Here is an 18,697-nt window from a genome sequence, read left to right on the forward strand (position 1 = left end):
GTTTTACCCTTTTCTATTCATAATAATATTATGATAATTGCCATTTAGCCTACTCATACAACCGGTTGCAGTATAAGAAATATATAATATTACCTATTTAACCATCTGATAGATTATAATATACATGAGAAAGAAAATAACAAAATATTCATTAATATACGATATACGAAATTATTTATTGTTGTAACAAAAAAAGTGTGGTTATATCCACAGTTATAAAACTATAAAATAGTATGATTATAATAGGATTACCACAAATCAATGCATGGATTTCATGTCATATTTAAATCTTGTTATAGATTGTTTAGATTTTGGATAAAATCATTTCCATTAACTTTTAACCAATCATCCGACTTAAGAGGAAGTGTTTTCTTTAATTTTACATTAAAAATAATTATTTTCCTTTCATTTGTTTAAAATTCTAATGTATAAAATATCCTTATTTAAAAATTTGATTTCAAAATAAAAATTAATAGTTGTATAAGTTTATATTTTCATTTCTGATAAAAATTCTTCAATTTTAGTATTTCATATACTTCATGTAATAATTATTATTTTTGTGTTTTTGTGGTAAAAGATAAAATCAATATTCAATAATTATTATCTTATTAATAATATGAATTCATATACAGGTTTTGTATAGACTTTCAAATTTTGATAACTAAAGAATATCCGATTTTTGTGCACTCATCATTTGGAATACTAGAAAATTATGAGTTTTCATCTATTATTATTGATATATGTTTATGCAGTTCAGTGTGTAGGTACGTGATTTATACCAGTTACATCAAATAACATGAAAATCTACCGTGATTTAGTGAAATTTAAAAACTTTTTTAAACATATATAAATTATACAGTAGCAATTAAACTATATAAATGTTTCCTCTTTGTTAGGTTGATAATTTTCAGATCTGAATACACTACTAAAGTATCATGTTTAGTTTGGAGGGTGTTTTTAATGGATACCTATTTATATATTAAAATATGTAAGTGGAATACATATCTTGGTATTTCTTAAGTGCATAAGCACTTAATATTATTAAAAGTAATAATATGAAATATAATTTCTACTTAATGTCTGGTATAAAATCCCGGCTCTATAACATTACAATATGTAATTACCAATAGCTAGTCTAATATAAGTACTACGTTTTAAAATTATGTAGCCAACATGTAATATTAATTCTGCTACATAAACTAGAAAGGAAAGTGGAGCCTTAAAACATGATTACATTATGGTCTATATTTATTCTTTCCTTACCCTAATGAAAGTATAATACATTCAGTAAGATTTGGTCATTGTAGTCACCAACAAATTTATATTAGACAGATGAAAACAAGTAAATAATGTAATATACGAGTATAGATTATATAGGAAACTTTTACGAGATACACGGTTGCAACATCGACAAATAGTTACCGATACCTATTACGTTGAATAAAATTTCATTGGTAACATCAGAGCGTTCTCCTCCCCCGTGTGTTTTTGGATGACGTTCTTGAAAGCCTTATAAAAAACTCAGATACTTTAAATATTACATAAGAATATGCTATATTATAAACGACGTGGCGTCTGTACCGATATCCTATTAACCAACAAAACATATATATATATATTGTACTACATTGTATATAACATCGGGCGCGTTGACTGTACGCGCGAATAGTTTCATAACGCCAAGCTTTCTTCGGACTCATTGGGATTTAAATTTAATCGGGTTATACCGATCATTCCTTGCCCTTGGCATCAATATTCTCTCGTGACATTCATCTGTGCGATATTTATTCAAACCTAACTTATAATGTACGACACAGTTCTGCAGTATTTACTGCACAACATGAGCATGCAAGTCTAACTGGGAACTAAACTTTAAAATATGTACGAATAGATAATAAATATCAACAGAAATATGAAACCGTGGTTATGTGCACATATTTTTCTCAAAAACAATCTCTATGATAAGTAAACCTATAGCTTATTGGTTACAATATGCATTTCATTTGCGTTGTATTTCATCACAACTACCATAATTTTTTCTCAAGGTTAGGTCGGGTTAAAATATTTTTCACACACAAATATAAAATGAAATTTATAATTCGATATATGTGTGTAATGCATATTATGTATTAAAAGTACAAAAAGAAATATTATTTATCAATGGAACGTAAAGATAAACTTTAATAAAGTCATGGATCACAGTTTGATGTTAAATCAAAACCGTTTTAGAAATTTCTATGATTTTCTCAAAGCTTTAGTACCTAATGACCAATATTATCCGAAGTATATCATTCCATTGATTTTCTTATTACTAAGCAAAAAACTATTTCATAATGATTTATGATACTACGATAGTATTATATCATTTAAAATAGTGTTATTTGATGCAATAATTTTGTCTTTTGATAAAAAAAAAAAAAGAAAAAAAACATTAAATATATTATTTTTAATACACCTAATTGTATAATACAGCACTTGAGATTTATCACTGTATAATACCTTAATAATATGTAAATATATTATGTATCATAAAAATAATTGTTATGTATTTTAACAATTGACAAATAATGACAATAATTGACAATAATGTAAAATTACTAATTTAAAAAATTTTAAACTCCTAGCATAAGATTAAGATACAAAAGTACATGTTTGTATAGTTAAGTTAATGCTTAATAGTTAATACTAACAAATTGCCGATCAATTTATAAGTAAAAAGAATCCAAGTTTTGCAATATTTATTTTATATTTTGTAATACATTTAACTAATAATTCGTATAATTAAATTAATAAATCATAACTTTTAATAACTAACAGGATATTTTATTCAATAGTATCTTAATTATTGCTTTTTAAAATAATCTTAAGAAATTTGTCAAAATACTAAAAGTGTACTTGTAAAATGTAATAACAATTTATTTATGCTTAGAGTTGGGAATGGGATAAACTTTTATTAGAAGCTTTTACTAGAATTTCAGAAAGGATTTTTTGTTCTCGTCTACCTAAACAATTTAATGGAATAATATTATTACATATAAATTCATATACAGTTATTAATCATCCCAGATAATTATATTCACAAATGTTTTATTTTATTTTTCAGATCCAGAATACTCTTCCGAACATGTTGGTAAGTCACAAACTTAACTATAATGATCTATAAATAACTAATAAGTTAAAACACATATCGTTTTTTTTTATTTTTTTTATAGTATTTAAATACTTCGACACTTTAATTTCAGTGGTGAATTAAAAAATGTAGTTCTTATAATTTTAAATGATTAAATAATAAATTTAGTTAAAAAATGTATTTCATAGGATAAAGTAGGTATTACATAATTTAAAAAGTAATATAAGTAATTATTCTCTATTGTATAAGTCTGGATTTTACCACAAATTTAAATAAATTGTATTAAGTGTTTATATTAAGGCTATTTTATTAAATTTTATAATAACTGAATTTCTTGTTTAATAAACCAATGTTCATAATTGACACAATAATTAAACAAACATTTTTCATGTACGATTAAGAAAAATTAAACAATATTTCACATTATTATACATTATATTCTAGAGTTGTATTCATAATAGTTTTCGTCTTTAACAGTGTTGAATTAGCTATCTTGAATAAATAAAAGTATTTTAATATCTAACAATAGATATGAATTTACTACTTTAGATATAAATTTTATTTTACTTTAAAATTATTATTCCCGAAATCTACAATTTTAAGTTTTTGTTACGTAAATAAAAAAAAAAATTATCTCCATTCTAATCAGTTTTTCTTAAATCAATGTTTACGTCATATTTTATTTTTAACCATTTATTTTTCTAAACACTATAGCTTTGCCCAAAAGTAAATGATTTATTTTTTTATGTATTCTACGGTTGTCAATATGAAATTGATGAACAAATTTTGGCAGGTATTTCAGTAGACAAATTAGATATAGGATAAATATTGGTATTATAGTTTAGCGAAAAAATTAAGTATCAAACTGTACCTTAGAGAATAATCAAGAAATGTAATTTTACAATTTTAAACTTGGAGAAAAAGATTGTTGAAAACAAGATTGGGCATATTGTCTCATGTGCTGTTAAAATTAATAGTTAATTTATATATTAAAAATGTATACATCGTATCCTCTTCCTTTCTGCTACACTCCAAACCAACAGATGAATAAACTGTACAGTTGAGGCACTCCGGATAGGCAGTGAGAACTACAAAGTATTTGGTTCAGTTATGTATTAAATAAATAAATAAAATGTTTAATAATCGTCAGAAAATGGTATACAAAAAAATATTCTTTGCTTCACTCAGAATCTGAAAACCTTGTTCCCTTTACGTATAAGGTTTTATAATTTATTAAACATCTACATTAAATTAACATTTTTCGAATTAGGATATATTTACCTAGACAATCACATCTATATTGTAATCTAATTATTTTAATTTTAACTGGTGAATTATACACTTTTCATATACATTTGGGAGGAATATTATTTTTATTGTTATGGAATTAAATACTGTGTTTTTTTTTTTAATGGTTTTCTTTTAAACATCGTTGAGTTATGAAAGAACTAATTATTATATAAATATTTATCTACATTATTAATTTTCCTCTAAATATTTATTGATTTTATATAACTTATTGTATTATTATGATTGTAAATACTAAATAATAACATTTAATCTTACATCCATAACGAGTATAACATATAATTGGTACTTACAACAATAACAATAATGAATTACTTTTCAAACCTTATATAAGTATAAACACGACTTAACTGAACTGATTATAAATAGTTTGAATTACTAATCCTGATCTAAAAATGCATCAACATTTTTATATAATAAATAAAATGTATAAATAAAGATATCATCTGAAACTCAATATACATTTGAATTAGTATTTATAAAAATACCATTCTAACAATAATAAGGTTACTGACGTTATAACGATTATTATAAGATCATTTAAATAAATTTGTGTTTACTGCAAAGTAAAATATTATAAAACTTTGTTGAAATCATTGTTTAAAATTTTCTTTTGATCACATCCACGTTTAATACATATGAGATTAAATTTTATTTTTTAAACTTGAAAAACATTTGATTTTAGGTACCTACATAATAAAACAGTAATAAAACCCTGTCGATTTATATTGATAATTTAATAAACTATTATTTTCATCAAACTAAACTATATAATTATATAATAATACGTGCTATTTTAATATAATAACTAATAATAAACAATTTATCTTAAAATAACATTTTGAATATAATGTCTATGATTTTGTTTGTCTTCATTTATTTGTTTGATAATGCTAAAACTAAACTGAGCTATAATGAGTAGATACAACTGTAACAGATGAGTTTATATTGTAAAATGTTTACACAATAACAAAGTTCATAAGTAATAATATATTGACAGCCAAACTTATTCTCTATAACCTTAGAGCATAATTTTACAATATTTATGACTATACATATTAATATATTTTAAATTTCAGCTTTATTTTTGACTTAATTTAAATACTGAACCAATAGTTCAATAACGATTTATTCTTTTACAATATAATTGTTCTAGTTAAAACGATCATTTATCGCAAGAAAATAAAAAATCATTAACTATGATTGATTATTCCAGTCAATCCATATCTATAATGGAACATATTATTAATATAATGTAATTACATATAATTATTATAATAAACCTAATACATAATAAAAAAAGAATAGTTTTCTTTGGAAATAATAAAAGATTACTGAAAATAATATCATATCCTATTTATAAGACAGTAATTAAAACATTTTTCTCTCTCTCTTCAATCTAAATTAAAAATAATTTATTTATATGTTTAAAAAAAAATTTCACTTAAAGCAAAAAATTACTTTGGTTCAATTTTAATTGATAATTTGTTAATTTTCTAATTCTAATATTTGATATAACATTTGATTATCGGATATTAAAAATGAATAACAATAATCTCACATTTTAATTTGTAAGTAAATTAATTGATAAAAATGTAAAAGTAATAATAATGTATTTCTGTAATCAATACAACGTACACTTATTCGTTACCATATGTATGGACTATGGCAAACATATTAATTTATTCATACCATAGTTTATATAATTGTAGAAATGGAGAACTAATTAAATTAGGATGCTATATTTTAAATATCAATGATGTTTATTCAAGAGTACAGTGTTTATAACGAACATAGTAATAACTGATTTTTGTAAAATACAAGTAGTGTAATTTTTATTATTATATAGTAAAATTATTTGTAGTTTTTCAAATATCAAATGAATATCTTGCAAATATTACCAAGTAATATTTTAATTAGAATCTGTTCATTTTTAACAACAAATATAGATATTATTTTATCATTTTCTACAAAACTAAATTTTCAAAATGTATAATTCTATATCAATATATTTTCCCATTTTTACTTGCAACTGACTTTGTAAATCCATTAGATGACAATTAGATCCATTAGATACCTTATAAAACACTGATATTTGCCAAGATTTGTAGTCTTACGTTATAAATAATTGCGTTCATTTAAACTTTCAGACTTTATAGGTCAATTTTTTTAACACGCCTATTCATAATTAATATTTATTATAACCATTAAACTTTTAAATACTATTCATAATGGTATATATGATTATTGCATGCTCTCACACGTGACACAACGGCCACAATACAACTATTTTATATTTCTACTGTTTTTCTTTAATTTATTTATTTAAATATTTTTACTGTTATATCAACAAAAAGAAATTTATTATACACTTCGATATCTTTCGATAACACTTGAAACCAAACATTGATAATTAAACATATTACCAAACTGCCAGTTGGTACACTAAATGTTGTATTAATATACCGTGCAATACTAATAATTAATAATAATAATGATTGCTGGTCTTTATTAATATCGAAATCTTCGGGTTATCTTCACGTTCTTTATAAGAAATAATGATTATAATATAATAATCCATATTGTTTATGAAAATAAAGGTAATCATTAATCATTTTTTTTTAAATATTTAATGATCGCAGATCATTGAATATATGTATTTTTATTATAAATATAAAAACCGAGCTATTAAATAAATTAATGTTTTAATAATTAAAATTATATAGCATTTGAATTTAATTTGAAAGTACAATCATAGTTTAATATATTATATTTATATATGTATTTTTTTAATTATATGCCCCTCACAAAAAACATATAATTTTTCTAACGTACTATATTAGGTTTATTCAAGCAAAAATATATATAAAAATATATATATATATATAAATGACAGTTTTATCTTACACCGGTCACTAGCACATTTGTAAGTATTTGATTCTCTCATATTCAACAGAAAATTACTAAAATATAATTTTATTATTACTTACTTAGTAATTAGCAAATCACGATCTAGTAATTTTGGATTTCTTAAATTGTGAAGTGTAGTTAATTATTTTCGGATTAACCTCACCATATAAAATAATAAATATCACAAAAATATTGTAAAACAACAATCATTGATCAATGTATCAACGTAAAAAATCAATATATAAAATATATATAGATATACATTGACTCATTATTATTGAGTAAAAGTTGATTATTATATTTTTTACATTTTAGAATACATTTAGAAAACTAAATTGTTATTGGTAAAATGCATTTAGTATTTTACGAAAAAAAGCAGAGGTGGTTCAGATACGTGGGTTTAACATATGCCGATTGCTGAATGTAGTAATATTTTGTTTTCTAAAACACATTACCACTATAAATGAAAAATACAAATCAAGGTTTTAGAAGATTTATAATTTTTCTATCGTTTAAATATCTTTTATTTAATAGTATCTTATTGGTACTATCAAATGCGTTATCATATTTGTCTATTTATTTTAATAATTTCAAAGATAAGAAAATGTTTTATATGTATATATTTTTAAATAATAATTTGTAATTAATTACAAACATTTTGAAAACATTTTAAATATATATTAATAAAGTACACAAATCATCTTATATCGTATTAGTATAAATTAAAATTCGTATAGAATAAAAAAGGTGTAGGGATGAGAAGCCCTGAATAACTTGTGTCTGGCAAAACATGTGGACAAAGCGCGCGGGTAGGGAGTCAGAAGAGGAAGTTAGTGACCTGTAGAGAAGAGTCGATGATCCCGTCTGAACCATTCTATACTAACGAAGAAAAAATGCATAAAGAACTTATTTTAGCCCCAAGAAATGTATGTATGTACATATATTTATAAATGTATATTTTTTCGAGGCAAACCACTATAATGTACCACGGTACAGAAAAATTTTTCAGATCCTTTTAGTTAAATGTCTACTTGTTTACATGAAATGAAATACACTTGGTTCTAATATATATCAAATGTTAGATATTTAAAGTATATTGATAAAATTAGTATTTAATAATTCTATTTCAAACGAAAATAAATTGATACTTGGAAGTATTACGTATATTGTTCATATTTCTAGTATATTTCAAGGTGTACACTCAAAGTACGAGTATAAATTTTAACTCTAATAAATGTGAAAATTAACAATTTAATATTATTTATAATAATGCGTGATTTTCGTATAGTTAATTTTATTTTTTTGTTTGTAGATGTTCCGAACGAAGGAGTATATATGGTGTGCGGTGTTCTCATCGCCATGGTACTTGTCGCGGTGATAATAGTTGTATTGGCAGTTACTATAAGGTATGCTTGAAAATTCATACCTATATATTTAATTTAACATTTTGAAAAGTGCTTTGGTCTGCAACGATATGGCGAAAATTATATAGAACAAGGGTTTAGTAATTTAGTGGAGACATGGTTGCGCGGCGCCGGATAAGACCCGTACTGGAGATCCTTGAACCTTAAGATATCACACACATACGCACGGACGCTAACATTCACACACACACACACACACACACACACATGCGCGCGCGCTCACATTCACATACACAAACTGTATTCTTTGTTTCACTAGACGATATACACACTGTGTGTATTACACAGTGTATAACCCAATACGCACCTCAGGGAGCACAAACGAATTTATTTACTATAATATATATTAAATTTGACTGAAAAATTAATATTAATAATTAAAACCTCGAGGTCCTGGAGAATCGGGTCAAATAATTTTCTGTGCATTCTAATGTCAGGGATGTATTGAGTTATCCTAGTGGTATATAAATATATGAACGTTTATAACGAATCGAATTTCATACTATGCAAGTATTAACAGTTAATATGTTGAAAAATTGATGACTATTAAGATGAATAAAAAAAATAATTATTTAATGACTTATAATCAAAAAAAAAAAAAAAATCATAATCTAAATTTTCTAAGAAAAATAATTTTTATTTATTTAACGACAATATTTTTTTCAATTAAAATTTCAAATAGTTAGTCACAAAAATAAACCCGTTATTTTCAGATAACATATTTATTTCTGTAATTTAGGGGTATGGTGTTTTTATTAATTTTCCCGTTTAGTAAGTACATTTTTTTTACCCTCCGTGGTTCCTATAAACTTTTACATAGGTGACATCAATTATTAAAATATTACGCAAGACAGTTAAACTAAAACAATTCTTCGTAATTTATTTTATGTGTATTTAAAGACCATTTAAATTAATTGCTTCGTGATAAAAATAAAATTATATTTGAAATCGTTTTAATTTTTAATTATAATATGAAGGATTTTCTATTTACAGTCTATTATTGATATACAATAATGGCCCTGATTAAGTGACAATAAACTTTATTTGTTATCACATATATCAACATAGGCCTTGAAACTGTAATTTTGAAAATGGATTCTGATCTAATTCTTTATTATTTATGAATGATCACGATATTTTGTTTTTTAGACTTAGTTGGTATACTGTTTACTATTTACCTATATATATATAGACTGTAGAATAAATGTAAAATGTGCATTAAACCAATGTTTTCATTGCATTATAAATGTCACCGTGATTGACGTTTTGGCTTCAGTGTACAATTCACCTTGAAAATATATCACTTTTTTCGATTTACAAACACAATCGCGAACAGACCCAGGATAAATTTTATATCGATTCATTATAAATACATTTTTAGTAAATGTATTATTTTTTAGGGGATATAAAAATTGATTTAAATACTTAAAGGTATACTTTTGTTTTTTACGTTATATGTATTTCTTAGATTAACAACATAATGTGATTGACAATTGTATAAATTACTCGTTCAATGTTATATTTAATAAAAATAATAAATCACTGTAATGTACCAATGTAAAAAATACTGAGTATTGCAATTTTGACTTAGGAGAAATATAATTATATAATATTTTTTTAGCTACTGAACAATAAAAGTACTTCGATTATTCTCTGTTATTAATATATAATTATTCGCATGCTGAGGAGAAATTATATTCTTGTTTGATATCGGTTAGATTTCTCGTCACTATTCACTGGTGGACGATTTCTCTTAATTTAGACAACATTTAAAGTCCTTGGCAATTTGTTATTTGCTTACGGTTAACTAATTTTTTAATAAATCATTTATATTAAATTCCATTTTATTTCATTTTAATAAACATATTTATTCGTTTTATTAAAACAGAAAAATATACTTTCAGAAATTAAAAATATTGAATTTCGATAATTAATTGTTTGTAATATTTAATAATTAAATCAAAACGTATAATTTAAATACAACTGACAAAAATGACTAATAATGTAAGTGTGTATTTTTCAAAATGTGTTTCAAAAGAACGTCAGTTCACACGTGTGCAGACGACCGATTCAAATAAACGGGGGTTGCCTAGGTGAACCATGACGTCATTGCTTTCTGGATGGATCGATTGCTCGGCATGGTTACGTATTTGATCATAACTTTTGGTCGTTAAATTTTGAAAAACCGTGTCTTTTTAAGTTTTTATTTACTAAAATATTCAGTTTAAAAATAAAATAAATTATTAAATCATTTTAACTATCCGTGATAATAATATTAAAATTAAAAAATAATAAACTAAATTTATAAAATCACTCAAATACGGATTTACTTTCTAAAAATAATATTACAACTACAAAAAAAATAGTATGAAATTTTATAAAGTACTTATTGAGCCTGTATAATCAAAGTAAAAGACTAATTGCAATTTACAATGTTTTATCTACTTATATTAAACGTATCTTCATTAATCGGCTGTAGAGAAATATTTAGGTATAAATACAAGAAGCACTGTTTTCCTTTTTGCGGAAGCTTTCACGCAAAAATCGTTTTTAGAATTAATCTTATATAAATATCATATATGATGTATACACTTTTATGTATTTCCAATTTAAATATCATCAAAGCCATTTTTCTTTAAGTTTTCGTAACCAGAGGCGAAATTAACTCATAAACTTCTTTAATAAAAATTGCAATATATTCTTACAAACGGAATATTATTAATTTTAATTCGTAATAGGATTCGGTGATTTATACGTAGAAACAAGGTGCTTATAATATGTTTGTAGACGTGTAGAAACAAACATTCGTGGGCGTTAACCAATTTCCATAAAGTGACATTCAAAAATGAATATCGTCAATGTCAAAAATGACTACAAAACACATATTATATATATATAAATGTGTGTGTGTGTGTGTGTGTTGGTACTTAAATACAAAAACTGCAGAATCTAAAAGATGTGTGCAACGAATCACTATTATCTCGTACAACCCTATTATTATCCAATGATCATTTTATCATTAAACTTTACGTAAATGTTATTATAATTTGTACAAAACACACAAACGTGCGCGTTTGTGTGTGTCTGCGTGAATCAATCACTTAACTCGATCGGTAGTTATGATCACGCGGTAGATACACAGTTGGAGTTTACACACACATGGACGTGTTTTATGTACATTTCGATATAAATATATGCATATTTCGATGTGTATGGTGCGGTAGCGTGAGTGTATTGTTGTATTATTATATATTTCAACTTTGTACCGTGTATACGGTATTTCTAACAAGAGGAGACACGAGACATGAGAAGACACGCCGTCGATCCGCGAGAGTCTGCCACACGTGCGCACACACACGCACACCACGCGCGGAAACGTCGCATTGTAAGGGTCCTCGTGTCACGTGTGTGTATTTATATTGTAATAGAGGACGACGAACCGCTGGCGCCGAGAGAATAAACATTGTCAGACGTGAATTAATTTGCATTTGAAGGGATATCGACCGTCATACGCAGTTATCACAACGTCGACAGTAGCGCGTCAACATTATATTACAAACGGGTCACGGCGGCGTCGTTGGTCCGCGCGCTGCAATTGCGTCGCCAAGCTATGTGCGCTATGTGTGCCGCCGCCCTTGCTCGCCTTCCCTCGATGCTCTTCTTTATGCACTATTTTTCTATTATTATTATTATTATTATTATTATTATTGTTAATTTCTCTCTCTCTCTTTTCGCACGCTCTCTCTCTACTACGCTCGTGCCCTCGTTTTGTCCTCCGCTACAATCAACGAGCCTGCATATGCACGCCAACGTCATTTCAAAGAGAAGAAAAAAAATACCGACCGACCAATATTTAGTATTAGTATAGGTTCGTCTATGGTGTTTTCGCAGCTTACGATCCGGCTCGTCGCGATTACTTATTCGATGTATTATATTTTTTCATGTTAATGACACCGCCATACTGTACACTTAAGTGTTGTGCGTCCAACGCGAAAACTATAATGTTTCGTAAAAATTATTCGGCTTTGCGTGTGTTACTGTATAGGTCTACGTTTTTTTAGAAACGCACACGAAACGATCGAAATCGACTACGCGTGTTTGCATCCAGTTCAATCGATAAGTTCATGTATAAATATGCAGTACTCATCAATTATATATCACGTACACGGTGTCGTAGTTACCGCGAGCTACGTGGACGCCGATCAAAATTAAATAAATATTGTGCATATGTTATACACATTCGACTAAACCCCTCCCCCCCCAAGATACGTACTTGAATGTGTATAAAACTCGGGTGTACCAACAAATCGAATACAATAAGACACATTTAGTGTTGCATTCCATAGAAATGTCTTTTCTTGGAATTATATTGATTTGATCTTAATCTGATATGCTACGAATAATTTTTTTTTTTTTAGCTAAAATTTAGCTAAGCAATTAACAGAAATGATTGTAATAAAATATCAAATATCGATAACTAAAAACCATTACATCGTGTGAACTTTTAAATTTCACTGGAATCGATCCGATAATATGTAACAGTATTTTGCATTGAACCTTCATTTACATTTAAACTATATTGCAAAATAGTTGATAAATAAGATTCTATCTTATTATTTACATGCAGACCATGTTTGTTTATGGTATAATACTTATATCTATTTGGTATCTTATTTCTAAATCTGGTTTTACCAAAAAATTTAATCAATCCAGTAATATTTTATGTACAATAGACGTATAATAAAATACGTATACAAATATTGCGACACAAAATATCTTATTTTATATTTCAGGGCTATTTCGCTGCAGTTTAAACCCAAAACTAGTGTTTACGCCAAAAAAGTCTTTTGGTTACAGTTTATGTTTCATGAGTTTATTCGTTTGCCGCACAGTTTGGCTGTTATGCAGTCAATATTCCGTGTGTGTACCCATTATAGTGCCTAACCTACTCAAATTAGTATATTTATTTTTAAATAGCTGAGAATTAAGCACTCGTGATGAAAACGTAGAAAGAATATTGGTTGTCCACTTTGAATAATTTACGAAAAAAATACAATTCCTTTGGCACTGATTGATCACGTACAAATAACACTTATTGTTTATCTTAAATTCTATAAAAATGAATTCCAAAATATCATTAAAGTTAATCATTAACCGTGTATTGTATATTATGTCAATCATTAAAGTCTATTAAAATATACTATATTTATGTTTTTATAAAATAAATACAAGTATTTCAGTTCGTCAACTAATACTAGAATGTTTATATATCTAAAAAATATTTTGTCCATTGTTTGTATTATAAAAACATTTTAACGTTGTTATAAGAGAAGTATATTTTTGATACATATATTGATATGTACACAATAAAAACAATCATTAAATTTTGCTTATATATATGTACACATACAGAAAAAAGGTATGTCGGTTGCATACTTTGACGAAGGGGTTGGAACAATTGAACAAAATTTGTAAAAACATTTTTTATACATCATTCATGATTTTTCTAAATCATTTTTAGATTAATTATGAATGTATAGGTTTTAATTTTATAAAGTGTATAAAAAGTTAAAAAATGTGATTTTACATAAAAAACGCATATTTTAAACTCGTTAATTATTTAATTAAAATAATAGTGACACGATGTGCGTATTTGTTAACATTAGCTGATTACAAATGTTTTTACTATAATAGATAACTATATAGGTACAATTGACAATTGTTCTATTACAGCCATATGTATATTATATATATTGTGTACTTAGATGTTGGTATTGTGCTACAGTTCGCATAGATTGAACATCGTTGGTTTTTTATTTTTTCGTATTTAACTATTTCATTTTTAATCCTAACAAAGTTAACATAAATTTAATAATAATTTTTCTTGTAGTTATAATATTTACGTACAAAAATACATACCTAACTGTTGTATAGTTTCGCGAATGTGTGTGTTTTCTACGTCATTTTTCATCATAGGTTTCTTAAAAACTTCAAATAATGGAACACTTAATCAGGTATTTATATACTGTTGAGTTATTAATTTTATATAAACTATAGAAAAAATAATAGATCCTATACCTAATGTAGTTTAATATTAGGAAATTATTTGTCTTATTTTTCTGTAATGAAACTAAATTCAGTAAGACATAGGAAAAACAAATCAATTAATAAAGTAACTGATGATGAAAAAAAAAATTCTTCAGTCGCATAGTTATTTATTGTACAAATGATAAAATATGTTTAATACAGTATACAGTTACGTATTCATAAATTAACCCGTTGGCCAGTAAATATCTGTAATTAACTAATAAATCTAATCTATGACATGGCCAAATTAATATAAATTATAAATTGAATATTTTGTTCATCTTCAAACTTCAATTATTGATTGAATGATTATTTTTATCAGAATACCATAAATAAATACTATGAAATGCTTATTTTATACTCATTGACACATTTTTGATGTATGAATATTTAAAAAAGAATGTTTTCAAATTATGATGATAAAATAATATTTAAAAATAATAAATGCGTAAATAAAAAATGAAATTAAATAAATGAAAAACAAATGAAAAAATGAACAAATAATTTTATATGAATATATATATATATATATAGAATATAAAATATCCTAAACGTCATAAACTCACTACAGTAGATAACCTTTAATGTTTAAATTGTTGTTACTTGTAATTTTAAACAAATCATTATTTTGATATTACACTTCCTGTTTATTGCAAATTCATATAATTGGCAGCCCCTGAGTTATTATAATTACTTGGGTTCAAAATGAAGATATTATCACTAATTCGATGTATAATCGAACTGATGTAAGTTTTCTGAATTACTAGTTACCTATATAGTTAACATAGAATTATTTATGAGATTATGACATTTATGAATTTCAAATAATACCAGAAAGATTTCACTTTTCAACCAATCTCCTGTGCACAGTGAAAGCAACTCTATTGCTCACCTATATGTAACCATCGTTAAACTTGGAGGCTTTATAATAAATAATTAATTAAGAAAGTTCACACACCTTAAATACGCCGTTTTTTGTTGAAATGTTTTTATCAATTATCATTCTCGTCTTCTTGAATACAAGTTATCATAAAGCTGAATGCTGATGCAATATACAATATTTCTCGAATAATATTGTAACACAAAAATATTCCGTTCATAATAAATGTTATAAATATATTTACTACGAAATTAAAGCCAATCAATAAAGAAAATGTGACTGTTTCACGTGACTATTAGTATTCAACTTCTATGCAGCACACACGTGACTCATATACAAGTCCTCTCCGTCATTTTGTACCATAAATAATGCACATTGAACATAAAATATCTATAACTTACAGTAGTGGTTGTTCAGATTTCTTTCAGACATTTTATTTGACAGTTAAATAATCAAAGTAACATTCTCTGATTAATAAACGACCACATTTTTACGATATCTAATATTTATATTTTAAATTGTAAGTTTAAAGAATAATTTCGTTTCGAATGTAAGCGATGGATAGATAATGAAAAATGATAAAATCTTATCCATAGTCCATATAATATTTGTACATACGGTGTATTTACTACAACTAATTTATAATAAAATTGAATTCTATTGTTCTTCAAGACTAAAATATGAACGAGTTTTTTAAAAATAAAAATAGACTACAGATAAAATCGTGTGTAGACAACGAAATAAGAGAAGTAATAATTAAAAATATATAACTTTAGAATTATATGCCAACTGCCAACTCTATATAAACCGATTCATCTGGTAAAATGCCATTAATTTCAAGTATTATTTAATTGTTCAGTTTTATTTTAATGTTGATAGTGATTTGTAAGTGTAATTTAAAAATTTAAATAGAATCTTAATCTACAAATTTTAATGCGTCGTGGTTATCAATTACTAAATTAGTTTAAATTATGTATAATTATAGTTTAACTATAATTAATAATTATTAAATTTCTTTGCTTTAATTTTACAATCATTAAAAAGTAACACACTTTATTTTTGAAAATGTTATCAATCGTATTATTTTAATTACAAAAATGTTGTTATGTTATAATTTTTGTTTTTTGACAAATTACCTGTCTGTTCCACTACAGTGCAATTTTTTCTAGTAACTCGAGGCCAACTTGGTGAGCGTACGTACTAGTTCTTGCCAGTAATAAAAAATAATGTAAAGAAAATCATTTAATTCATATAATTATAAACACGTCTTTGTCTGGTGATCATACACAACATAAAATGTAACAAAAGACAGGAGTATACAGCAAGTCATCGTCTTGTCTTTTGCATAAACATATTTAAAATAAGTTGGAAGGTAGATAGATTTACCTCCATTATTGATAACTACCAACTGGACAGCTAATCTGATGTAAATAAATACACATTTTATTAATCAATATTTTAAATTTAATAAAAAAAAACTTTATAAAAAAAAAAATCTAATAATAAAAAAAATCTGAAAACTTTAACTTCTGAATTATTCTAATATCAAGGAAAATATTCAATGAGTATATTTATAAATCAAACCATTTTGTATGTACGAAATATTGTACTATCGTACAATACGTTTAGAATTCACATTTCGTTTGAGTTTGTTTTAAAGTAAAAACACAAAACAGCAAGCATAACATATTAAAACTCATTATTTAACAAAACTTCACCTCATATAATATAAAATTTTTAGAATAAAAGAAACGTTTTAAATAACTAAATTTTGATTATTGAGATATTTAGAAGGTATTTTTGACCTAGACTAACGTAAAAATAATATTGACACGTATACATCGAATATCTTGTTTAGGATTCAAGTTAAGATGTTGTTATACTTTGTTTTTTTGTTCATCATAATATTATCATTGCGATATTCGATATTATGGAACTAAACTACATAAGCAGTATATCTTTTAACAAAAAAAAATTACAATCGTTCTCGTGTTGGACGGCAAAAATTGTTATCCAATGATTAAAATTTCTGTTCGCGTATAACGCTACAAGCACGCACATTATTCGTTTAGTATGCCCAGCAATAATCAAAATAATAATACAAAATTTGCTACACACGCAGATTTTTTTATTAGGTATACCTACTCACACATACGATGTACACGAACAAACCGATTATCAGACTATTCGATTCTTATCAACATGTATCAATTTTTTTTAGAATTAGTAACTTTATGACCTTAAAATAATCCAAACAACTGCTGCAAAAAATAAGTAAAAAAGCAATTCAAATATTCACAAAAATACAATAATTAGCTTTTTTTAATATCTAAAAATTAAAAATGTAAAAAGATCATATTTTGAAGTCAAAAACATTAAATTAACGTACTACAATTAGGTTAGTTTCATTATGAGTGATTAGTTATATAAAAGTTAAATTAATTTATTTAATGTAAAAAATTGCCTAAAACGTAGTATAGAATAATAACAAATGTGGTTAAATATTCATACTTAAATACAATAAAAAACTAATATTCTTGTGTGATATTACAGCAATTAGGTTAAGAGCGAAGTATTTATGAAATGTGTGCTTATATTTGAAAATAACCAACTATACCTACACTTGAAGTTGCATAGTACGAGTAAATAATGATAACATTTATCGGAACACAAAACTGATGTATTTTTATTATTTTTATAAACTATAGCATAAACATTAAAGATTAAATGTTATATAACACCATTTTCATTTTCGGCTTTTGCGTATAAATGAAAATACTGCAATAGAAGTGTCCCAGTTATAATGTGAGTATAAATATAACTTATGACGGCGCCGAGGACGGACCAGCTAGGGCAATAGCCCTATCTGTAAACTACCGACCACACCAATAACCCTACCACTGGACTGACCTTAGACATAGTATAATCAATTTTCATATGCAGAACTATTATAAAGTA

At 25.4% G+C, this 18,697-nt stretch overlaps 1 protein-coding gene across 5 annotated transcripts in view; it reads left to right on the forward strand.

The window, feature by feature from the left end:
- LOC112688589 overlaps nucleotides 1–18,697 on the forward strand; it is a 98,868-nt gene that overhangs the window by 65,157 nt on the left and 15,014 nt on the right. For all 5 annotated transcript variants that reach the window (XM_025561862.1, XM_025561863.1, XM_025561864.1 and 2 more), the window contains 2 exons: nucleotides 3,104–3,130; nucleotides 8,661–8,754. In XM_025561862.1, coding sequence (XP_025417647.1) covers nucleotides 3,104–3,130; nucleotides 8,661–8,754 — 121 coding nt within the window. The remainder of the gene's footprint in view (nucleotides 1–3,103; nucleotides 3,131–8,660; nucleotides 8,755–18,697) is intronic.

This window comes from Sipha flava, unplaced genomic scaffold (assembly GCF_003268045.1).
Source record: "Sipha flava isolate LNK unplaced genomic scaffold, YSA_version1 39_pilon_pilon, whole genome shotgun sequence".
NCBI lineage: Eukaryota > Metazoa > Arthropoda > Insecta > Hemiptera > Aphididae > Sipha > Sipha flava.